The following is a 26,643-nucleotide window of genomic DNA, read 5'->3' as shown; positions in this document are numbered from 1 at the left end:
TTCAACAATTTATTCTAATGCACTTGTTTAAACCTTGTACTTAGCTTTGATTAAGCTCAATATTTAATGAAATCAGACCCTTACTTAACCCTATCTATCACAAACATAAAAGCAATGCCATTATATACTTAAGATATAATTCTTTCATGCCATGCTCTATGCTCATTTTAACATGGGTAGGCATTATACTTGTTAATATCTTAATACCAAGCGTTAGCAAGGTATTAAATGTTTACAAATATAATGCCTACCCATGTTAAAATGAGCACAGAGCATGGCATGATAGAATTATTTCGATTCTAATTGGAATATTTTGAATGTTGTACTTCAAAGCGGATCTATAGTAGACGCTCGAAATCTCACCATTTTGATTTGATGAAACGTTATTGAAAGATCAACATTTTTATCAATAAAAAAAGAACAGAAACATTTAATCTTACTTTTAGATGTTTTTATTCAATTTCCTAGCAACACCAACAAAAATGTCCATTTTGATCTCTGGCGTTCAAAATTCATCTGACATTGCAATTTTAATTCTGACGTCAATTACGTGCAGCCCATGTTCTATTCGAATTAGAACATGGCTTTGTACCCAAAACTAAAGAAGAACGTCATATTAGAATAGAGATAAATTGTCAGCATTATTAGAATTTGAATTTTCTTGTTAAGAAAGGATTCTGATTATAAAAAACTATTGCTCAGACTCAACTATCACTTTTCACTTACATTCACTTTGCATGGATTTAAAAAGAAATGATGCAGAAATATGATGCAGAAGTAGTGATGCAATAAAAGATACAAAATATTGTTCTGTAAAATAATGGTGCTTACCTTTTTCAGTCCACCAGTTGATTACACTTACATATCTGATATCAGACGTCAGGTGTACAATGGAAGCACAGAACTTACGTTAGAGATAATTGGAATAGATCAAGGGACACCACCCAGGGGTAGTGCTGTCAACGTTACAGTCAATATCAGTAACACGTGTCTGATAGATGAGTTATTGGACAGAACCAATATGTTATTCACAGTAAACCAATCGTCTGGTGATGTCTACCTTAGAATACCAGGGTACTGGGTCATTAATTATAGTAAGTTTTACCCAACAAGTTGTATCAATTTTTGTTTAGTACAGCACTGCAAATACAATTTCCTTTTTAGCTCACCTGGCCTAAAAGGCCATGTGAGCTTTTCTCATCACTTGGCGTCCGTCGTCGTCGTTGTCGTCGTCGTTAACAATTTTTCAAACATCTTCTCCTCTGAAACTACTGAATGGATTTGAATGAAACTTAGCATGATTGTTCCTTAGATTATCCTGCACAAAGTGTGTGCTTCGATTTTTGATCCGTCAAAAAACATGGCCGCCTTTACTTAAAATAGAACATAGGAGTCAAATGCAGTTTTTGGCTTATATCTCAAAAACGAAAGCATTTAGAGCAAATCTGACATGGGGTAAAAATGTTCATTAGGTCAAGATCTATCAGCCCTGAAATTTTCAGATGAATCAAACAAACCATTGTTGGGTTGCTGCCACTTAATTGGTAATTTTAAGGAAATTTTGCAGTTTTTGGTCATTATCTTGAATATTATTATAGATAAAGTTAAACTGTAAACAGCAAAAATGATCAGCAAAGTAAGATCTACAAATAAGTTAATATGACCAAAATTGTCAATTGACTCCTTAAGGGGTTATTGTCCTTTAATGACAATTTTTCACAATTTGTTCATCATATTTGCTAACTTTAAAAAATCTTCTCCTCTGAAACTACTGAATGGATTTGAATGAAACTTAGCATGATTGTTCCTTAGATTATCCTGCACAAAGTGTGTGCTTCGATTTTTGATCCGTCAAAAAACATGGCCGCCGTTACTTAAAATAGAACATAGGGGTCAAATGCAGTTTTTGGCTTATATCTCAAAAACGAAAGCATTTAGAGCAAATCTGACATGGGGTAAAACTGTTCATTAGGTCAAGATCTATCAGCCCTGATATTTCCAGATGAATCAAACAAACCATTGTTGGGTTGCTGCTACTTAATTGGTAATTTTAAGGAAATTTTGCAGTTTTTGGTCATTATCTTGAATATTATTATAGATAAAGATAAACTGTAAACAGCAAAAATGATCAGCAAAGTAAGATCTACAAATAAGTTAATATGACCAAAATTGTCAATTGACCCCTTAAGGGGTTATTGTCCTTTAATGACAATTTTTCACAATTTGTTCATCATATTTGCTAACTTTAAAAAATCTTCTCCTCTGAAACTACTGAATGGATTTGGATGAAACTTAGCATGATTGTTCCTTAGATTATCATGCACAAAGTGTGTGCTTCGATTTTTGATCCGTCAAAAAACATGGCAGCCGTTACTTAAAATAGAACATAGGGGTCAAATGCAGTTTTTTGGCTTATATCTCAAAAACGAAAGCATTTAGAGCAAATCTGACATGGTGTAAAAATGTTCATTAGGTCAAGATCTATCAGCCCTGAAATTTTCAGATGAATCAAACAAACCATTGTTGGGTTGCTGCCACTTAATTGGTAATTTTAAGGAAATTTTGCAGTTTTTGGTCATTATCTTGAATATTATTATAGATAAAGATAAACTGTAAACAGCAAAAATGATCAGCAAAGTAAGATCTACAAATAAGTTAATATGACCAAAATTGTCAATTGACCCCTTAAGGGGTTATTGTCCTTTAATGACAATTTTTCACAATTTGTTCATCATATTTGCTAACTTTAAAAAATCTTCTCCTCTAAAACTACTAAACCAAATTCAACCAAACTTCAACTGAATGATCAGTAGGGTGTATAAAATAAAGTTTGTGCTTTATTTTTTATTTCGTCAAAAAACATGGCTGTCATGGCTAAAAATAGAACACAGGGTAAAATGCAGTTTTTGGCTTATATCTCAAAAACTCCAGCATTTAGAGCAAATAAGACAAGAAGTTAAAGTATTTATTAGGTCAAGGTCTACCTGTCCTGAAATTTTCAGCCGAATTGGGTAACTGGTTTTTCAGGTATAATGCCCCTGAATTGATGATTTTAAAGAAATTTTGCAGTTTTTAACCGGATTTTTGTGACAAAAATGTCGGTTATTGATTTGGGGATGTACGGCGGGCGGGCGGGTGGGCGGGCGGCAATCAAATGTTGTCCGTGCATTAACTCATGAACCGTTCAACCAAAGCTTTTAAAATTTTAATATGTTATTACTGACAACTATTCGAAGGTCAAGTTCAATAATGGCGATTTTGACTTTTACCGTTCAGGAGTTATGGTTCTTAAAAGATTGAAAAATGGAGTTGTCCGTGCATTTACGCATGAACTGTTCTACCAAAGCTTCCCAAATTTTAATATGTTGTTACTTATGAAAGAATGGAGGTCAAGTTCAATAATGACGAATTTGACTTTTACCGTTCAGGAGTTATGGTTCTTGAAAGATGGAAAAATGGAGTTTCCAGTCGTGTCCGTGCATTTATGCATGAACTGTTCTACCAAAGCTTCCGAAATTTTAATATGCTGTTACTGATGACAAAATGGAGGTCAAGTTCAATAATGACGATTTTGACTTTTACCGTTCAGGAGTTATGGTTCTTGAAAGATTGAAAAATGGTGTTTCCCGTCGTGTCTGTGCATTTTCTCATGAACCATTCAACCAAAGCTTTTGAAATTTTAATATGTTGTTACGGATGACAAAATAGAGGTCAAGTTCAATAATGACGATTTTAACTTTTACCGTTCAGGAGTTATGGTTCTTGAAAGATCGTAAAATGGCGTTTCCATTCAGGTTGTTGCATTTACTCATGAACCATTCAATCTAAGCTTTTCAAATTTTCATATGTTGATACTGATGACAAAATGGAGGTCAAATTTGATATTGACGATTTTCACTTTCACCATTCATCAGTAATGGTTCTTGTGATATTGCCAGGACACAAATAAATGTTAATAAATCCGGTTTGCTGTCGTTGTGACAGCCTCTTGTTGGTTATTATCTTGAATATTATTATAGATACAGATAAACTGTTAATAGCAAAAATGTTAAGCAAAGTAAGATCAACAAATAAGTCAATTTGACCAAAATTGTCAATTGACCCCTTAAGGAGTTATTGCCCTTTAAAGACTTTTTTCACAATTTGTTCATCATGTTGACTTACTTTAAAAAATCTTCTCCTTTGAAACTGCTGTATCAATTTCAGCCAAACTTAGGCTAAATGAGTTTCAGAGTATCTAGTATAAATTTTATATTTCATTTCCTTGTATGTCAGAAACATAGCTCCTATGGCTAAAATAGAACATAGGAGAAAATTTTTTTTTTTTTGCTTTTGAAGAAAATAGGACGATTCAAAGAACATTTAAATAAATTGAAAAGCCAAAATAATCATTGATGAGAGATTTAACCAAAAAAATTAAGGTGAGCGATTCAGGCTCTTGAGAGCCTCTTGTTAAATTTTAATAACAATTTTGGTTTGAAAAGAATGTCAGTTACTTATGCTTATCCTTTGGTACACTTTTTTTTTTACATTTTATTTACTGTAAAGTGAAAAAAAGGAAAAATAGGTTTGAGAGCAATTTTCAAAATTTACAATGATACTATCAATAGATTTTTCCAGAATGGATATCATTTGCATGTATTATCTCAACATACATTTTATGGCCTCAGGTTTGTCATTGGCTATTCAATGATAATAATTATAGAAACTTTGAATCTAAAAGCTATATAGTCTACCTTTAAACCTTATGTATATATTATTGTATTTTATACCCCATTTATGGGCATTATGTTTTCTGGTCTGCGCGTCCATTCGTCTGTTTGTCTGTCCGTCTGTTTCTTTGTTAGTCCATCTGTCCTGCTTCAGGTTAAAGTTTTTGGTAGAGGTAGTTTTTGATAAAGTTGAAGTCCAATCAACTTGAAACTTATTACACATGTTCCCTATGATATGATCTTTCTAATTTTAATGCCAAATTAGAGTGTCCACCCGATTTTTACGGTCCATTGAACAAAGAAAATGATAGTGCAGATTGGGGATCCGTGTACTAGGGACACATTCTTGTTGATTGTGTTCACATGTGTTACAGTTATTTACCATTCATCTATTTTTAGCCTGCACAGATTATATTGGTATATATAATGGTTTAATACGAGATGACCAAATGACAGCATCATCATCCAGGAGTAAACTGACCCTTCCAGATAGAGCAAGATTAGAAAATAATGCATCTGATCGTAAGTCACATAGAAAACTTTAAAGCCATAATTAGATGTTTAAATTTCTGCTTGGAAAATTGGAGTGAAAAAAAACCACATAAATTTAAATAACAAACCAAAACAACAAAAATTGCAAAAACTACTTGGTATTACTGCACACAACATTTTATAAACCACCAACTTATAACTAAAAAAAACCCAGACAAATAAAGAAAACACCAAACACTTAAAGAATCAAAAATTTGTATTTTGACATCAAGCTGGTCAGCAAGAGTCAGATTAATATGTCAGTACATGATGTAAACACCTGCTACCTTGGTAACTATAGCTTGTTGAAAATCTGACTCAGCAGCACGATTTAAATTCATATCCCATTCGACATATTTTTGTCCTAATATGCATGTAATATATTATCACTGGACATCAATTTATCAATTTATATAATACATATGTTCTTTTACCATCGACTAATTACATATTGTCAAGAACATGACAGTTGTTTTGCCTTTGTTTGATGTGTTTGAGCTTTTGATTATGCCATGTGATCAGGGCCTTTTTGTTTTGAATTTTCCTTGGAGTTCGGTATGTTGTTAATTTTGTTATTTTTGTTCAATATCCTCCATTATCAATTGTTCTATATTATAGCTGTGTTTGGTCCTCTTGCTGGAGGTTGGGTAGCAGGTACAAATGACCTTGACCAATACATAGAGGTCAACATGGAAGAATTCTATCAGATTAAACAGATACATTTACAAGGTCAGCAAGATGAAGCTAATTGGGTGACAGCATTCAGAGTTTATTATGTTGATAATACAACAGGAAACTGGACACTTTACAAAAATGATGTGGGGGAATTTGTAAGTAAACTTGTTTTAATTAACAGTATCAGAAAAAAAAACATTTGGTCACTATTAATAGATAATATTATATGGATTTTGTCAATTTTACACCCCTAACAACACGAGACACCAATATAATCCAGAGAGCTCATCTTGAGGTACAATTTTAGTCAATTTGGTTGTCATTTGTTTATGTGTGACATAAATGTTTTTCTTTCATTTTTTTATACAAATAAGGCCGTTAGTTTTCTCGTTTGAAATGTTTTACATTGTCATATCAGGTCTTTTTTAGCTGACTATACGGTATGAGCTTTGCTCATTGTTGAAGGCCCTACAGTGACCTATAGTTGTTAATGTCTGTGTCATTTTGGTCTCTTGTGGACAGTTGTCACATTGGCAATCATACCACATCTTATTTTTATGCCCCACCTACGATAGTAGAGGGGCATTATGTTTTCTGGTCTGTGCGTCCGTTCGTCCGTTCGTTCATCCGTTCGTCCGTCTGTCCCGCTTCAGGTTAAAGTTTTTGGTCAAGGTAGTTTTTGATGAAGTTGAAGTCCAATCGACTTCAAACTTGGTACACATGTTCCCTATGATATGATCTTTCTAATTTTAATGCCAAATTAGAGATTTTACCCCAATTTCACGGTCCACTTAACATAGAAAATGATAGTGCGAGTGGGGCATTCGTGTACTGAGGACACATTCTTGTTTATATTAGATGCAGTATTATATTCAAAAACCCATTTCATTTACACTGTATTGTATATCTTTAATGGATATTTTTATCTGAAATAATTTAATACAAATTAAGGAACATGTTAGAGACTTTGTAACAGTGACTGACGTTGATGTACTGGATATACTGTTTACTTGTTTTTACTTGTATTGAGTATTTAGTCAAACCTGTATATAAAATTCAACCTTTGAGCCATAGAAAACTGATCTGATAATAGAGATGTTTGATTTGAGGGCACAATTTTATAGGTATTAATACAGCATGAAAAGAAGGTGACCTTCCAAGACAGGCCTGGCTTAAAAGAGTTGACCTTTATTGCATATAACAAATTATGGTACTGTCAGTATTTATTTGATAATAAGAACAGTATGTTAAAACAAATCCTCTTCATCTGAAGTTTAAGCAAAAAGCATTGAATATTCTCTTAGAAATAATGAACAACTTGCATGTTAAGGATGCATATTTGAAATTCATCATTTACATAGATATCAGAACAAATAATTTATTTCTAATTTTAGATATTTCTGGGTAATAATGACCAGAAATCTATAAGGACTACAGATCTTGTTCCACCTATTGTGTCTCAGTATGTCAGAATTAACCCCAGGAATTGGACAAATAACATAGGATTGAGGATGGAGTTGTCTGGATGTCCCCTATCACTACAGTATTATTGTAAGCTGGAATTGTTCACTTTAGAAGTTTCTTACTATGAGATGTAATCATTTTTTATGCCCCATTTATGGGCATTATGTTTTCTGGTCTGTGCGTCCGTCTGTTCGTTCGTTCGTCCGTTCGTCCGTTCGTCCGTCTGTCCCATGTCAGGTTAAAGTTTTTGGTCGAGGTAGTTTTTGATGAAGTTGAAGTCCAATCAACTTGAAACTTAGTATATATGTTCTGTATGATATGATCTTTCTAATTTTAATTCCAAATTAGAGATTTAACCCCATTTTCACGGTCTACTGAACATAGAAAATGATAGTGCGGATAGGGCATCCGGGTACTGGGGACACATTCTTGTTTTATTCTAAAGGCCAAATTAAAACAATATATGACAGCTTATTTTTTAAAGGATGAGTAAATATTAAAAAGATGTGGTATACTTGCAAAAGAGACAACCATTCATAAAGATGACTGGACGAGAAATGTGAATGAGAGATATTTTTCTATGAAAATCAAATAGAATTAAATTTTTTTTTTTTTAAATTTACATGTGTCAATTTTCAGTATGAATTCAGTAAACAATTCATTATAGAAATGACAAAAGCCAACATCAGCCATCTGGTATTTTAGGTTTTAATTTCTTTTAAGAAGTAAAATAATTGTATATTTGATTTTAAAAAGCATTTACCAACTTTTATCTTCTCTGATTTTACCCCCAATATTTACAGATGATACAAGCTGTGAAAGGTGTTATACATCTTCTTATTGTCTGGGAGATGGAAAAACACATATGTGTGGAAGATGTGAGAATGGAACTGACCCATGTGATAGAAGTCCTACAGAACATTCATTTGGTGCACAATCTGAGTGTTCCCCATGTCTGGATGGTTGGGTAGGTGTTAATCATTTAAGGTGGTACCCAACACTTTGACTAAAATTAATTTGGCTTGTTTAATTTTCTTAAAATTTTGACAAAGTATTTACTTTGACCCTTTGACAAAAATATAAAAATTTCAAAAAATTTGAACCAACCGTTTTATCAGAAAAATTACACTGGTTATATAGCAGTTTGATGAACACTTATTTTGATCATTGAGAAGCTTAATATTCCCTTAACAACACAATGTAATCAAAACGTTTAGCTGATTTTACAGAGTTATCTCCCTGTAGTGTTAGGTACCACCTTAATGAATAAATTGAGGCATGGTGTATATAAATATATCAATGAGACAGCAACAAATGGACACAAAAACCAAAATACATCTAATTTAAATTGTTAGAATTGTTTAGTCCTATGAAAAGGAATAATTTGGTACTCGAGGTGTTAGAATTGTTCAGTCCATTGAAAAGGAATCATTTGGTACTCAAGGTCATTTGGGAAAATATTAATAATGATAAAGAAAATGTGCTGTCTTTTATTATGACAAAAAATAAGCAGCTAGATATCATGTGATGTTCAAGGATTGGGATAGGAACATACTTTGTATGGAAGGTTATACCTTAACATATGATAATAATACATATGTTCTAGGATTACATATGTGTTATATTTTGTAGAAATATGAGGATAGTTAAATTTAACCATGTTATATTGTTTTATATATCCTAGGATTTACAAGTATGTTATGTTTTGTAGATAATACTAGTATATCTAAGGGATCATTATAATATGTCTTTTTATGTAATGTGTAATATTTTGTAGATATGTAAGGATGGTTACGCCACACCATGTGCTAATTATACATATGTATTGGGATGTAATGATACATACTGCCCTGACACATGTACACTGTGTGAGCCAGGATATGCATGTAGAGGTGGACAGAGATATGTTTGTCTTCCAGGAACTTATTCTAAGGGCAGTGATGGTAAGAGTATACAATATATGAGAATCAAATTTCGAATTTATGAATGAACTTCCCACTAGTTGAACTAGGCTAATTTTGGGGAAACATGTCATAGGACAGTTGACATCAAGTTAAAAAAAATGCTTTTGAGGTCAAATTTTTCTGGGAAAAAACACCATTTGGAAGTTTAAAATCACATCAATGCTGCAGAAACAAAAAAATCTAAAGGCAATACTCATAAGTTTGATAAAAATAATCTTTTGTTTTATATTTTCATCAGAATTTTGCACCATATGTACAGAAGGCTTATATCAGGATGAGATGGGCCAATCAGAATGTAAAAAATGTCCAGCTGGTTACTATAGTAGCAAGTCAAAAGACCGCTGTAATGCCTGTGATGTTGGATCCTATAGTCTTGGTGATGGGAAAGTAGGATGTATTGCCTGTACTAGTACTACAGAATGTCCTTGTATGGGAAATACAGCCTGTTTTGAAGCTGGGGGTAATAGCGCGGGATGTATTAACAAAGGAGCAGGGAGTTATGAGTGTCTGGACTGTCCAGCAGGATTTATTGGTGATGGAGTGACCTGTGCTGATATAGATGAGGTATTACATGTTTTATGTGACTTTTAGTTTGTGTGATACGGTATCTGGTTTTTTTCACTTTTTTGTGCTTATTAACTGTTTGTAATTATGTCATTCAGAAGAATAACAAACAAAAGTATTATTGTGACCAAAAGGATGAAGAATTGTTTTAAATTGCATTATATCCAATTATAAAAGTATGCAGCAAAATTAATAAGAATAATTGAAATAATAAGTTTAAAGTCTGAAGAGTATTAGACTTAAAAATTTGTGTCGCTCAGTCTATAGTTTTCTATGTTGTGTTTGTGTACTATTGTTTATCTGTTGGGTCCTTTTCTTTTTTAGCCATGGCGTTGTCAGTTTATTTTCGACTTATGATTTTGATTGTCCCTCATGTATCTTTCGCCTCTCTTTTAGAATTTATTTAGTGTCTCCACTAACCAATATTGATAGTGTAATTCAAATGGTACATCTATGAAAAAAACTTGTGAGCTATATGTTAATATGTTGGTATGTTTTGGGGTGTTTTTTTTATGTTTTTTTGTTTATTAATTCTATAGGGGCCTCATTCTATCTTTAACAGTGCTGAATGAAAAATGACATAAAATCTTTAGGGTTTGGTTATATTTGACTGCCAATTTACAAGCCACATTACACTTTACTATTTCATGCAAAATAATGATGTTTTGTTTGAATATTTGCTTACTGCTTTTGTTATCTTTTGTAGTGTGCATTACATCATCCTTGTTGGAACACATCAGCCTGTATTAACACAGTGCCTGGTTACCAGTGTCTAGCATGCCCATATGGATATACTGGTACCTATGAAGATGGACTGGCTTGGAATAACACAGTTCGAGTGTTTGAGCTAATGAACCAAGAGTTAGCTCCCCTACAGGAACAGATTTGTGTTGACATTAATGAATGTCTGACAGATAACGGAAGATGTGATCCATTGTCTCCGTGTGTTAATACTATAGTAAGTAAAACACAGAATTTTCCGTCATTTAATCACGTTCACCAAATAATCTCTAATTAAAAAATAACAAATATTGTAGTCAACATTGTTCTGACATATGATTACATATATATGGAAAGCAGACCCAATAATTTCTCCCATTACTGCTATGCAACTTAATCCAAATTAAGGGGCAGATTTTTTATCTCTATATAAGACTGCAAAATTTCATACTTGTATTTCCTTTAATGATCTGTTGGAGGGAAATGACTGACATTTAAGAGAGCAATACTGATTTGAGTATTACCGGTGATGGTGTCATTTTATTGTCGAGCCTGCAACTTTTGTTGCAGAAAGCTCGACATAAGTATAGTGATCCAGCGGCGGCGGCGTTAGCTCACTTCTTAAAAGCTTTATATTTTAGAAGGTGGAAGACCTGGATGCTTCATACTTTGTATATAGATGCTTCATGTTACGAAGTTTCCGTCAGTCACATGTCCAATGTCCTTGACCTCATTGTCATGGTTCAGTGACCACTTGAAAAAAAAGTTCAAATTTTTTGTAATGTTGAATTCTCTCTTATTATAAGTAATAGGATAACTATATTTGATATGCGCGTACCTTGCAAGGTCCTCGTGTCTGTCAGACAGTTTTCACTTCACCTCGACCTCATTTCATGGATCAGTGAACAAGGTTAAGATTTGGTGGTCAAGACCATATATAAGCAATAGGGCTAGTATATTCGGTGTATGGAAGGACTGTAAGGTGTACATGTCCAACTGGCAGGTGTCATCTGACCTTGACCTCATTTTCATGGTTCAGTGGTTATAGTTAAATTTTTGTGTTTTGGTCTGTTTTTCTCATACCATATGCAATAGGTCTACTATATTTGTTGTATGGAATGATTGTTAAGTGTACATGTCTAGCGGGCAGATGTCATGTGACCTTGACCTCATTTTCATGGTTCAGTGGTCAAAGTTAAGTTTTTGAGTTTTGGTCTTTTTATCTAATGCTATATGCCATAGGTCAACTATATTTGGTGTATGGAAATATTTTATGATCTTTATGTCAATCGAGCAGGTTTTATTTAACCGTGACCTCATTTTCACGGTTCATTGCACAGTGTTAAGTTTTTGTGTTTTGGTCTATTTTTCTTAAACTATAAGTAATGTGTCAACTATATATGTTGTATAGAAGCATTGGTAGCTGTACCTGTCTGCCTGGTATGGTTCATCTGACCTGGACCTCTTTTTCAAGGTTCATTGGTCTTTGTTTAGTTATCTTGGTTAATGTTAAGTTTATGTGACAGTTGTAATAAAGCTTAGCTTTATACTTAGGACTATCAACATAATATCAATGATTAGTATAGAAGGGGAGACATTTCAGCGTGTGCACTCTTGTTAACTTCCAAGTTAAAATCAAAAATGAAATTTGCACCATTTGCAAAGACAATCAATCACCCTATATATTTCAAAATACTTAAAATTCAGCAGAAGTTGAAAGTTTAATCAATACCCTTTACATATACTTAGATTTAAACATCTTTACATAATTTTAGTCTCAATAAGTAACTGAACTGGTATTCTGTAACTTGAATCTTATTCGTGTCGGACCAGATAATGATCTAAAAGGTCACCCCTTCACACAAAAAAAAATATTGAACATTTTTGGTCAAAATTCAACTTTGACCGAAGACAGCTCAAAGTGATTTTTCTTCAAGCAATGCCACTTTTCAGCTCTATGATAACTTTTTGATGAAGGACATGTTGTACAAGAATTGTCAAAATCATTTGTATAGTATTATAAGCACCAAAAATTTAGATTTTAGCTTCAGAGATAAGCAAATATATATAAAATGAGACATATCTGATGTATGTATACAGTGGCTTAAATATTTATTACTATTCTACTTCAACCAAAATCCAATAAAATAAGGAATCAGTCTTCAACAACAAATAGATGACTTTGTCAATATGTCAAGCTCTAAATTGCACATGGTCTCATAATGTTGTTAATTTTTTAAAATCATGACTATCCATTCTGCTACATACATCAGTATCCTAGATATAAAAAAGAAATTAAAATATACCAAATAGGAGGTAATGAACACCTGTAGGTTACATTTGAAAAAAGATGTTTTCATAATGACCTTTTGTTGATGTTAGTTTGTAATACACTTAGACAGATGATAAACAGTGGTAATTTATTTTAACAGGGTAGTTACTACTGTGGGTTTTGTGCAGAAGGGTATGCTGGTATACCAAGTATTAACTGTTACTCTTCTAACTACTGTCAGACTGGACAACACACCTGTTCACAGTATGCTACCTGTATTCACCTTGGACCAGGGGAATATTCTTGTGAGGTTTGTATTGTGTTGTGTTGGCACTCATTTTGACCAATTGATGATGTTTAAGAATTATCTGAGCATGCTACTTTTTTATGGCCCTCCAATGAAGTTGTCGATGCCATATAGTTTTACCCTTGTCTGAAATTCCGAAATTCAGTAATTCCATCATTCTGTCATTCCGCAACAAACCATTATACAGAGTTTTTTCTAAACGCCTTCAGATATTTGGTTGATTTTTGATATGTAAGTTAACCATGATGAGTTACAGATCAAGTTTAAGTTTCGTTCCGCTCTGCTAATTTTTGCTGAAATTATGGCCTTTGGACTTTGATAAATTGTTGAAAATCACAGTTATACAAACATTTTTTCTATACGCCTCCAGATGTGAGACTACCATCATGTTTGTGTCCACATGTGTTATTCAAATTGCAGATTTTTCAACTTTTTGGGAGGGCCATTCATGTTGCTTTAACACGTCTAGTTTTTACTCAGACCAATAACATATACCTTTTAAAATTAAAACTGTCACAAAAACTTATATATAAAATTTGAAAAGAAAATACCTTTGTGTAAAGTAACAACTAGTAATGCAGAAAGAAAAAGAACAAACAAGTTCACAAAGCACCCAAAACACTTAAATGTTAAAAGACCTAAGATTCCTTAAATTGTGGCAGCTGTTTGTTTTAATTAGTTCAAATTGAGGTGCACTCATATTCCATTGCTTTGTATTTAAACTTAAGCATTTTTCATAAGAAAAAATAAAGAATAAAGGATAAGAATAAAAACATATACACAGTTGACTGCTAGTTTGCTATGATAAGCTTTTGACTATAAAATATATATTTTGTTACAGTGTAACATTGGATATACAGGTACTGGAAAATACTGTGGTTTAGATTCCGATTTAGATGGCCACCCTGACATAACATTACCATGTACAGACTGGGGTTGTTATCGGGTATGTATGAATGGTTTCTGAGGTCATGTTATTCTTAAGATTCAACATTTAATGTCATCAAGGAACAAAAGAATTAATCTGTCTTTTATATTTTTTATGCTTGTATGCTATTATTTTTTTCACAGAATTACCAAAGGTGAAAAAAATCATGCAACAAGCACAGGTGAAAATGTCTGTGTATTTGATATATGAAAGAAAATGTATAAAAAGGAACAAAGTGAGGAGCTGTGATTGTCGATTTTTTTTGTCTTCTTACTTCTTATGTGATAGTCCTTTCTGATTAATTGTAATTATATTCAATATCATTTAGCCCTGTTCCTTGGATATCATTTCTAAATACAATTATGAAAGTATGAAGAATGGCATTTCTTCTCAAAACTTAAGCAAACTTACAATTAGGAAAGCCATATGTTTATAAAATTGAGATTGTGTCAAAGAGATATCAACCCGACTGAAGAGAAGAAACAGCCTACAGCTACCAATGGGTCTTCAACACTGAGAAAATCTTGCACCCAAAGTTGAATTCAGCTTTTAAACAAATATGTATACTAGTTTATTGAAAATAAATGTCACACTAACTCTAAAATGTTTATTACAGGATAATTGTCGGATGAAACCAAATTGTGGCCAAGAAGATGCTGACGGAGACAGAATTGGTGATGATTGTGATAACGACTCTGATAATGATGGCACCATTGATACTTTAGTAAGTCTTATTTTTGAAGGTAAACGAATAACTGATGGCTACAATAATGATTCAGATAACAATTGTATCTTTTGTAGGTATTATTAGTAGCTGTGGTTAGTAAAAATGAAATGTTGTAAACGTTCAACAATTATGGCTTGACAGGCATACCAAATTAAAAATTATACTAAAGGAGTAGGTCTGGTAAGGGCTGATTTTGGCCTCAAATTTAAGGTTCATCTAATGAAATAATTTAGACACCTTTTATACGCCCGTCAAAATTTTGACGGGACGTATTATGGTATACAAATGTCCGGTGTCCGTCCGTCTGTCCGTCTGTCCGGCGTAAACATGTCGCACCGTAACTTGAGAACGACTTATCCAAATTTCATGAAACTTAATATAGTTGTTTCTTATGATGGTCAAATGATCTGTATACTTTTTGGTGAAAATAAGATTTAAACTTTTTGAGTTACGGCACTTTGTAACTAAAACAGGGGTGTGTTTTTTTTCACATGTCGCACCGTATCTCAAAAACTCATCTTGATTATTGCTTAAAACTTTACACACTTCTTAGTTATATTAATCTTAATATCTGTATACTTTTTGGTGATGATTCAAAATTTCATTTTTGAGTTTTTGAGTATTTTGTAAAAAAGGGGGAGGGTTTTTTTACATGTCGCGCCGTATCTCAAAAACGATTTATGATTATTGCTTAAAACTTTACACACTTCTTTGTTATATTAATCTAAAGATCTGTATACTTTTTGGTGATGATTCAAAATTTCATTTTTGAGTTGTTGAGTATTTTGTAAAAAAGGGGGAGGGTTTTTTTACATGTCGTGCCGTATCTCAAAAACAATTTATGATTATTGCTTAAAACTTTACACACTTCTTTGTTATCTTAATCTAAAGATCTGTATTCTTTTTGGTGATGACTCAAAATTTTATTTTTGAGTTATTGAGTATTTTGTAAAAAAGGGGAGGTTTTTTGTCGAGCCTGCAACTTTTGTTGCAGAAAGCTCGACATAGGGATAGTGATCCGGCGGCGGCGGCGGCTACGGCAGCGGCGTTAGCTCACTTCTTAAAAGCTTTATATTTTAGAAGGTAGAAGACCTGGATACTTCATACTTTGTATATAGATGCTTCATGTTACGAAGTTTCCGTCAGTCACATGTCCAATGTCCTTGACCTCATTTTCATGGTTCAGTGACCACTTGAAAAAAAAGTTCAAATTTTTTGTAATGTTGAATTCTCTCTTATTATAAGTAATAGGATAACTATATTTGATATGTGCGTACCTTGCAAGGTCCTCATGTCTGTCAGACAGTTTTCACTTGACCTCGACCTCATTTCATGGATCAGTGAACAAGGTTAAGTTTTGGTGGTCAAGTCCATATCTCAGATACTATAAGCAATAGGGCTAGTATATTCGGTGTATGGAAGGACTGTAAGGTGTACATGTCTAACTGGCAGGTGTCATCTGACCTTGACCTCATTTTCATGGTTCAGTGGTTATAGTTAAATTTTTGTGTTTTGGTCTGTTTTTCTCATACTATATGCAATAGGTCTACTATATTTGTTGTATGGAATGATTGTAAGGTGTACATATCTAGCGGGCAGATGTCATGTGACCCTGACCTCATTTTCATGGTTCAGTGGTCAAAGTTAAGTTTTTGAGTTTTGGGCTTTTTATCTAATACTATATGCCATAGGTCAACTATATTTGGTGTATGGAAATATATTATGATCTTTATGTCAGTCACGCAGGTTTTATTTAACCCTGACCTCATTTTCACGGTTCATTGCACAGCGTTAAGTTTTTGTGTTTTGGTCTATTTTTCTTAAACTATAAGTAATGTGTCAACTATATATGTTGTATAGAAGCATTGTTAGCTGTACATGTCTGCCTGGCATGTTTCATCTGACCTTGACCTCATTTTCAAGGTTCATGATTGGTCTATGTTTAGTTATCTTGGTTAATGTTAAGTTTATGTGACAGTTGTAATAAAGCTTAGCTTTATACCTAGGACTATCAACATAATATCAATGATTAGTATAGAAGGCGAGACATTTCAGCGTGTGCACTCTTGTTTTTACATGTCGCGCCGTATCTCAAAAACAATTTATGATTATTGCTTGAAACTGTACACACTTCTTTGTTATACTAATTTAAAGATCTGTATACTTTTTGGTTTGATTCAAAATTTTACTTTAGTGATATTTGTAAAAAAAAAAAACCAGGGTGGGGGGTTTCACATGTCCCGCCGTGTCTCAAAAACAATAAATGGTTATTGCTTAAAACTTCCTCAGAAACTATTTATGATTATTGCATAAAACTTCCACACAAGACGTCGGGCGTATCATGCGCTCATGGCGCAGCTGTTTATTAAACATTGAAGTGTCTATTTCAATTGATTTAATTAGTTTATGTGAAAGATTTTAACTGATTAAGTAGTTAAAAACGCTCTGACTCAAGTTTGAATATGAAAAATCTATCAAATATGCCAAAAATCGTCACTTTTCAGATGGTTTTTGTCAAAAATGGAAGTGGCCGCATCCGTATTCATCCTCAACATTTATATATGTTATGTCTTATAATCCAATACATGAATGCGGCCACTTTCATTTAAGACTGAAACCGTCTAAAATTTTACTAAAATGCTAAAATTATGAAGATTTCAGTAATTTAGCATGACTTAATGATGTTAGTACCCGATATATGTGCATTGTATTGTCAAAAACAGCCCATATTTGTGTAACAGAAGCATTCTACTTTCCAATAAATACTTAAATGATTACATTTTCACAATTTTTATGGCCCTGCAACGAAGTTGTCAGTACCATATAGTTTAACACTTGTTCGTCTTTCCGTTTTTCAGTCTTTCTGTAATTCCTTCATTCGGCAACAAACCATTATACAGAGGTTTTTTTCTAAACGCCTTCAGATATTGGGCTGATTTTTGGTATGTGAGTTAACCATAATGAGTTACAGATCAAGTTAAAGTTTCATTCCGCTCCACTAATTTTTGTCGAAATTACTGGCTTTCGACTTTGAGAAATTGCTGAAAATCACAGTTATACAGACTTTTTTAAATATTGGACTGATGTTTGGTATGTGATTTAACCATGATGAGTTACAGATCAAGTTAAAGTTTAGTTACGCTCCACTAATTTTTGCTGAAATTATGGGCAATGGACTTTGATAAATTATTGAAAATACACAGTTATGCAGATTTTTTCTCTATTTCCCTCCAGATTTTGAGCTGATTTTTGATATGTGAGACTACCATCATGTTTGTGTCCACATGTGTTGATATTGAAATTGCAGATTTTTCAACTTTTTGGGACGGGGCCATTTGTGTCGCTTTGACACATCTAGTGTAAAACTGTTATATTTTGGGGCCAAAAAGGGGTCTTACTAACCTACTCTTTTAGGGGAACCATCCCCCTTTTTATATCTTGGTTATATAATAGGCTACATTGATGATTTATTGTTCAAAACAAAACAAAAAAGGTGTTTAAAAAAAAGTGCTAAAGGCATTAACAATTCTTTCCCACCCATATTTGTACATATTGATAAGAAATTTCATGTTAAATCATCACTTTTTGTTTGTTTTAAGCATTTAAAAATGAGAAGTGAAAACTTTTACCTGTTAACTGTTGTTTGATTACAGGATAACTGTCCGTATGTACATAGTTGGGATAGAACAGATACAGACAGTGATTCAGTGGGTGATGTATGTGATAACTGTCTGTCCATCAGTAACACAGATCAGATTGATACAGATAAAGATGGTGTTGGTGATGCTTGTGATACTGATGATGACAATGATGGTATGTAAACACTTCCCATATTGTAAAATATAAACTTTTTTAGGGTTTAATTACAAGGTACGATAAGGCCTGTTTTTGGCCCCCTATTTTCTAAATTTTGTTTTGGAAAGCTACTTATTACATTAAAATATTCCCTTAGGTTTGAAGTTAATTTGGATCAACTTCAAAACCATTAATATCAGAAAATGGGTGAGGTTAGGGGGGTAAAAGGGCATCAACAAATTACCCTGAAAAAAAATTGGCGATTTAGTCAGCAAAAACAGTTCTCATGACATTGGAATAAAAAAATTCCTGGGGCACTCAAAATCAAATTGTTGTAAACCTGCAAAATGAATAATGATAACAATATTTGAATAATAACAGAAAGTTAACCCTCCTTACCTAACACAGTTGCAAAAATTGGTGGTTTTGAAGTTCATCCACACAAACTTCAAACCTCAGGGAATGTTTTAATATAATAAGTAGCTTTCCAAAACAGAATTCGAAAAATGAGAAAATAGGGGGGGGGGGGGTTTCAAATACAGGCCTTATCTTACCTTGTCCTTCGGGATTGATCAATATCAAAGTTTCTGATATGTTTTGGTACAGGTTATTTGTGGGGTTTTAATCGCATGATCAAATGACATCTATGCATGAAATAGACAAAATGAAGTCCAAACAACAATTTGTGCTTGGCAGAATATAATAGCAGTGTCTTATACATGTACAATTGAGATTCATGTGCTAATTCATGCAGGACAACATATTTTGAAGAGTATCATTTAATGGAATTGTTTTCATAATAATATTTGTTTGAATGAAAGGCAAAACTTAAGGTTGAGAACTTTCATCAAACTTGAAATATGGTTATTTCTGGGGAGTAGCATATTCACAGTAAATATGTTTTGAATGAAAATAATGCTACTTCTTTTTTTTCATTTTAGGTATGCTAGATGGTACAGATAATTGTCCATTAACAACCAATCCAACACAAGATGACTCAGATGGTGATAACGTTGGTGATGTTTGTGATAATTGTATAAGTATAGGAAACACGGCCCAGACAGACACAGATCAGAATGGATATGGTGATAGCTGTGATCCCACTATTAATAAGGACAGGTATATCAACACAATTTAAATCATTAAATATTCTTTGTCAATTACAACTGGTTAATATTTATCTATTTGACAAACTGTAATTCAGAAATTATTGTGATGTTTTTGCTATTGCAAATAATGCAACAGGAATTTAATTGCAATAATTTAAACTTGCATTTTGATTTTTTTTTTTTTTTATCAAATGAACTTATTATCGCTATTTTGTCCATTTTTCCTTTGATCTTTTTATGTGATAATTTTTTATATCTTACTACTCTCTTGAGATGGAAAAAATATTGCTAGAAACTAAGGAGACACGTGGTTAATGAAATTGACATGAAATTGACAACATCGTCATAGGTAAAATAGCGATAAGCAGGTTATCATTGGTCATCTCAACTCGATTTCCTTTCTCATTGAGATGATCAACGGTAATCTATAATTCTTTTGTTTTCTGAGGAGGAACACATATATACATATATAAATATCAGGTTGAAGATTTAGATGGTGTCATAGAAGAGGATGTTTCTCAGCCTCAATCTCCTTGTAGGGTATAACTTGAGATGAACTGTAGCCAGGAAACATCCTTTAGTTTGAAAGACCATAGAAAATCTGTAGATCCTGTTTTCATAAGCATAGTCAAGGACATGGACTCATAACGTCATACATTCTCTTTTTTGTTTGACTAATAAAATTAAAATTACTTGAAAAGCATGATATTGAAATTTCATTAAAGCAAAATGTGATAAAATAACAATAGTGTAATTTATTTTTTGTATTTAAGTATTTTTTTATGTTTTGCTGATAACCACTATTTTTATTTCTGCATTGAATGACACATTTGTAGGAGTAATAACCTTAAACATTTAAAAAAAAAACCAAAAAACTGATTGATAAAAGAGTTTTATAGAACTTTTTTTAATGAGGAGTTCATCATAAGCTAAGGAAATAAAACAGTTGACATATTTTGACTTCAGTCTGTGTTGATAGAAATGTAAATGAAGCTGTTAAGAATTTTATGTTTAATTAACATCATATTCCAGGGATGGTGATAGTGTACTTGACATCAATGACAGTTGTCAGGAGGCAGCTAATGGTGAACAGACAGATACAGACGGGGATGGTATAGGTGAGGTCATATGTACTTTATTAAAAAATTAGATTATATTTTGTGTATGTAACAGTTGACAAATTGCTCGCTATACCAGTCAATAAATGCAATAAAAATTGCACAATGAAAACAAAAACAAGTAAAAAAAAGAGGCATAAACCATGATGATCCTTATAAATTACGCCAACATATTCAAGGAAACAAATTTAGAAAAAAAAAAAAAAAATATTATGGTTTTCAGTCATATTTACCAGCTGTTTCTTACAAAATATCATTAGAAGATGTGATATGACTGCTAACAAGTCTCCTTTTCATCAGAAATCAAATTTTATAGAAGTTAGCAATTAAAGGTCACAATTTGTTCTTTGAAAATGAGCAAATCCAATACAGCATAGTAAGCAATAAGAGGCCTTGAAATGACGTTCAAATGCATATGAGAAAACTAACAACCTGATTTATAAAAAAATATGATAAATCAGCAAAATAAATATGCAATCATTTAATAACAGGCTCGTGACTTTGGAAAGGCAAATACAGAATATGGTGAAATCACATACGTGAGTGGCCAGGGGCGGATTTAGGCGGGGGCGTGGCGGGCGTGCGCCCCCCACCCCCTAAAATTTGCAAAACATGGGTTGTCTTCAACTTATTTAAGTATCAGAAGAGACCATTCCATGTTTTTTAACATTCAAAGTATATAAAACAGTCAGTTTAATAGAATAAACGTGATTACTTATCAACTGACTACGATTTATTAAAGTTCTATACATTATTTTAAAGGAAGGTGTCAAACGCGGAGCTGCGTTTGATGACAAATATAATAGGTTTTTAGCAATTAAAGTAAAAACAAATGTCACATTGTATTTGCAATTTTTATAATCAATTTCTTTGATAATCGAAGTTCCCTTACTCACTTTCACAATTTCATCATGGCACGGTCAAGAAAACAGTCGCGATATCAGCATCTGAGATTCTTTCATAATATCCGCAATGAAAGATATATAGAAATACTGTTTCAAGCGAAAGGTTAGGTTATAAATTTGTATCTCTGTGCCTATATTTATTTCTCACTTGCAACCTAAAAATTTAATTGAATTATGTATCGTATTACATGCTTGGAATCCCAAGAAAATAAACATAACTTTGTAAATGCATATCTCATTCTGATTTTAGTTGTTTGTGGCTAACACAGTTAAGTCTGGCACGACCTCCGAAAATAAATAAAGTAAAAAACAGATGTTATGAAAGGACAATTAAAAATCGCTGGTAAAAGTAAAAATTTTCGTTAGCAAAACATAATATTATTATTGGTCAGGTGAGCAATTATGATCTGTCTTGTCTCACTTTGCGTCTGTCAGTCCTCTTGTCCATCTGTCTAACTCTTCACATTTCCATTGTCTTAACCAAGTTTGGCAGGGCTGGTGTTATGGAGTGTTAAAGTAATTCTTAAGTAAGGCAGTTAAATTTCACATTATTGAAACCATGTACAATTGGCTTAGACATATTGGCAATGTGCAAAAGAATTATTTATTTGTGGTGTTCCTGTATTTCTTTATGTCACAACTACCAGCACCATGTCTTTTAAGGTTTTTAGTTAAGATATTACCTGATATTTCTATATAAATAGTTTTACAACAGGTGCTGGTGTCTTGATTGTAGATTGGTTTGCACAGAAACACAGAATAAAAATAAAATGTTCCCATGACTACGGCTGCAGCTTTATAACTGTAGCTTTATAAACTCACTGATATATGCAATATAAATCCCTTAGTGCGTAAGTTAGGAGATTGTTGTAGTTTTTTGGGATATCTTGCCATCATAGCTCGGTGGTTCTCCGAAGAATAGGGACGTATTGTTTTACCTCTGGCCGTCCATCTGTTGGTCAGTCACTTGATATTTGGTCTGGAGGATCCACTAGGAAGCATACAAATCTATTACTAGTACGTCATTATTGCATTTCCCCCCTGAAGATATTAGATTGACTAATATGAATGTAACACCAGTTTTCCAAGCAACCATTGACATAACATTCGTTAGATTTTTTTATATGGAGGGTCAGCTTGTGTACTCCTGATTGAGGTCTGCCTATATCCTAATTGTCTTCATTCCTGTTTTCTGGGAAATATATAGGGGTAGTCTCAATGAATCGAAGCTCACATATTTCTTGTTAATTGCGGTGATTGTAGATTCTTGTCAGTGGTGGATTAAGGCGATTTCAGCTTGAAACTTTAATTTCTCGCTAATTTTACCACACAATAGTTCAAGTTATCTACATATCACCCCTATAGAAGAATATTTCAATAATTTTACCTCAAAATTTTTTTTCGCCTTGCTCTGCTCAGCGAAAAATAAATCTTTGCGCCCCCCCCCCCCACCCCCCCCCCTCATCCACTTGAAACCTAGTACATATGATATGATCTTTCTAATTCTAATGCCAAATTAGAGTTTTTACCCTAATTTCATGGTCCACTGAACATAAAAAATGATAGTGCAAGTGGGGCATCCTTATACTTGGGACACATTCCTGTTTTTTCATTGAATGTCTGTATTAATGTTGATATTTGTAGGTGATGTTTGTGATCCTGATTTAGATGGTGATGGTATAAATAACTCTGATGATAATTGTCCATACCTTAAGAACCCTCTACAGACAGATGTAAATGGTATGTATACACTTGAAGCAGTAGGGACATCATAACAAGGGTCTTTTTCATGCAATCTAGAAGTTCAGCAAATAATCAATCAGTCTATTTATAAAAGAAAAGTGAGTTTAAAGAGTAAGTGGAAAAATAGTAATGATCTAAATAATCTATTGTATATTCAGGTGACCAGGTTGGTGACGATTGTGTAGTTGACTCTGATGGAGACGGTATAGATGACAGTAATGACACCTGTCCGTATAACAACTATATATATACAACTTCCTCCCCCAATATTAATGTATATTGTATTATTCAGGAGACCAGGTTGGTGACGATTGTGTAGTTGACTCTGATGGAGACGGTATAGATGACAGTAATGACACCTGTCCGTATAACAACTATATATATACAACTTCCTCCCCCAATATTAATGTATATTGTATTATTCAGGAGACCAGGTTGGTGACGATTGTGTAGTTGACTCTGATGGAGACGGTATAGATGACAGTAATGACACCTGTCCGTATAACAAATATATATCTACAACTTCCTTCTCCATTCATTAATGTATATTGTATTATTCAGGAGACCAGGTTGGTGACGATTGTGTAGTTGACTCTGATGGAGACGGTATAGATGACAGTAATGACACCTGTCCGTATAACAAATATATATCTACAACTTCCTTCTCTGATTATTTCTCTGTTGATCTGTATCCTGGTTACAGTATAGATCCTCAATGGAGAGTTAAGGCAGTAGGCAGGGAGATATACCAGTTAGCTGATACAATGAAACCAGTCATGTTAATAGGTCAGTTTGAATGTACCTGTTTATTAGAATTGTGAAATAAATAATTTAAAACAGTATTAATTTTTTTGTATTGAAAATTTCAGTGAGTTCAGTTGTCTATTTGAAGAATTATGTTCTCTTTGCTCAAAATAAAGAATATATATTAAAGGTATTCAAACACAAACATTCAACAGAAAATCAAAATGTCTACTAAATTATTCTGTATAAAACCCACTATGACTTATAATTTCATAACTTCTGAACTATGTTTCCTTTCATTGAAAATAAAAACTTATCGTATACAGTTGCTTATATTCTAATGTCCTACAATGATATATTTCATGTTATATATTATTTTGTAAACAGGTCAGCAGACATATGGTTCTATGAAATACAGTGGAACTGTTTATGTACCATCAGATAAGGGAGATAACTACATCGGAATAGTGTTTGGTTATGTAAACAATAGAAAGTTTTATCTTTTGTCATGGAAACCAACTAATTACAACTTTGAAACTACAACTTTTCAGACTGGTGTTAAAGGACTAAATCTAAAGGTAATTCTGTAGAAACAATTTTGCTGACCTGTTTTAAGTTATGCAGGATTAGTTCATGTATTTGAATGTATGGTGAAATTATTTTCTCTTGTCTTTCATAGGAATCATGTCTATTGCATGGTAATTTTCACTCCAAAACAAGGGTCTTTTGTTATTCTATGAAATGTACAAAGTTCTTTTCAATATAAATAAGAATAAAGTTGGTTACAAAATTGATTAAGGTCCATTGGTAGTTCTGTCTCAGAATCATTTAAGGTTTCCAAAAAAAGTAGTTTTTGTAGTCCAATACAAGTAATGAACAGATGAAACACAATTAAAATCTTGACCATGGAATTTTTTAATGGGAAGAAAACAAAAAAGCTAAACAATAATGAAATTCATATTGTATGAAGAGCTTACTATCAAGTTTTCATTTTTTAAGTACTCATTTGTTATTTTTAAGGTTTAAAATAAGTTTTAATACACAGGGGTCGAATTGTTGTTTTTCATGTGTATGATATGCAGATTAAGACGTGTGGTTTCAACTAATCCTTCTGGATATTATTATTTTTTTTATATTATTTACGGGACCATTGTAACTAAAGGAGCACTTTTTTGAAACTATGATTAATATCCTTATCATTTAAATGTATTCATATTTCTTTACAAATAGGTAGTGAACTCCAATACTGGTCCTGGACAAACATTAGCTTATGCTCTATGGCACAGTAGTACAACAGTGAACCAGGATACAGTACTATGGCAGGATGGTAACATGACAAGATGGAGTAATTACACATCATATAAATGGTTCCTATGGCATTATACAGATTTAAATAAGATCAGGTAGATAAATTAGAGTATGGATCTAAAACCAAACACTAAGACATCTACAGATATTTTTATGCCCCACCTACGATAGTAGAGGGGCATTATGTTTTCTGGTCTGTGCATCCGTCCGTCTGTCCGTTCGTTCGTCCGTCCGTCTGTTCGTTCATTCGTCCGTCCGTCTGTCCCGCTTCAGGTTAAAGTTTTTGGTCAAGGTAGTTTTTGATGAAGTTTAAGTCCAATCGACTTCAAACTTAGTACACATGTCCCCAATGATATGATCTTTCTAATTTTAATGCCAAATTAGAGTTTTTACCCCAATTTCACGGTCCACTGAACATGGAAAATGATAGTGCAAGTGGGGCATTCGTGTACTGAGGACACATTCTTGTTATATCTATAAAATGGGATTGTTGAAATGATAGGTTCATTCTTTATGCAACTTCAATACTGACTACATTGTATGTCAGCACTTTCATCGATATTTGATGGAAATATATATATGGGTATTTATATCACAAATTTATTCCTACAATACTTCATACCTTACTTTTTGCATGTCACAGTTGGACTATACTTTGAATACTATATTGACTGCAAGCTCATGTTATGCTTTATTGACACCCCTGGAAAGAAAAAGAGGTCTTAAATATCGATAAATATATCCAACTTGCCTGCTTAGTTGGGTTTAATTTTGGAGAACTAGAAGACGATTTTACTTTTATGCTTTAATTATTGTGGACAATTGAATTTAAGTGAGACTTTTAGTACATTTAAATGAAATGTAAATTAGAAAAAATGAAAACACTTGGGTGATTTCTTTCAAATGCAGGCTTCATTTACTTGTGTATAATATGACACAGGTTTTTTCAAAAGTGATGATTTTCTAAAAATTGTTTAACATTTCACAGTGGTATCATACTTTAACTTTGTTTTAACCTGTTTTTTTACTTTTGACCTTAATTATTTATCCCTTATAA

The 26,643-nt window shown here is 32.9% G+C and overlaps 1 protein-coding gene across 2 annotated transcripts in view; it reads left to right on the top strand.

Annotated features, from left to right (window-relative positions):
- LOC139481040 (uncharacterized) overlaps nt 1-26,643 on the top strand; it is a 107,588-nt gene that overhangs the window by 76,015 nt on the left and 4,930 nt on the right. For both annotated transcript variants that reach the window (XM_071264075.1, XM_071264076.1), the window contains 18 exons: nt 841-1,094; nt 5,112-5,234; nt 5,862-6,073; nt 7,313-7,469; nt 8,186-8,349; nt 9,160-9,325; nt 9,585-9,910; nt 10,617-10,868; nt 13,063-13,212; nt 14,051-14,155; nt 14,754-14,861; nt 18,518-18,677; nt 19,601-19,778; nt 20,801-20,886; nt 23,436-23,531; nt 24,096-24,320; nt 24,666-24,856; nt 25,509-25,681. In XM_071264075.1, the coding sequence (XP_071120176.1) occupies nt 841-1,094; nt 5,112-5,234; nt 5,862-6,073; nt 7,313-7,469; nt 8,186-8,349; nt 9,160-9,325; nt 9,585-9,910; nt 10,617-10,868; nt 13,063-13,212; nt 14,051-14,155; nt 14,754-14,861; nt 18,518-18,677; nt 19,601-19,778; nt 20,801-20,886; nt 23,436-23,531; nt 24,096-24,320; nt 24,666-24,856; nt 25,509-25,681 (3,126 nt within the window). The remainder of the gene's footprint in view (nt 1-840; nt 1,095-5,111; nt 5,235-5,861; nt 6,074-7,312; nt 7,470-8,185; nt 8,350-9,159; nt 9,326-9,584; nt 9,911-10,616; nt 10,869-13,062; nt 13,213-14,050; nt 14,156-14,753; nt 14,862-18,517; nt 18,678-19,600; nt 19,779-20,800; nt 20,887-23,435; nt 23,532-24,095; nt 24,321-24,665; nt 24,857-25,508; nt 25,682-26,643) is intronic.

Source organism: Mytilus edulis, chromosome 7, assembly GCF_963676685.1.
Source record: "Mytilus edulis chromosome 7, xbMytEdul2.2, whole genome shotgun sequence".
In the NCBI taxonomy this organism is placed as follows: domain Eukaryota; kingdom Metazoa; phylum Mollusca; class Bivalvia; order Mytilida; family Mytilidae; genus Mytilus; species Mytilus edulis.
Note: the sequence above shows the minus strand (reverse complement) of the source record. Positions and strands in the feature narration are given on the sequence as shown.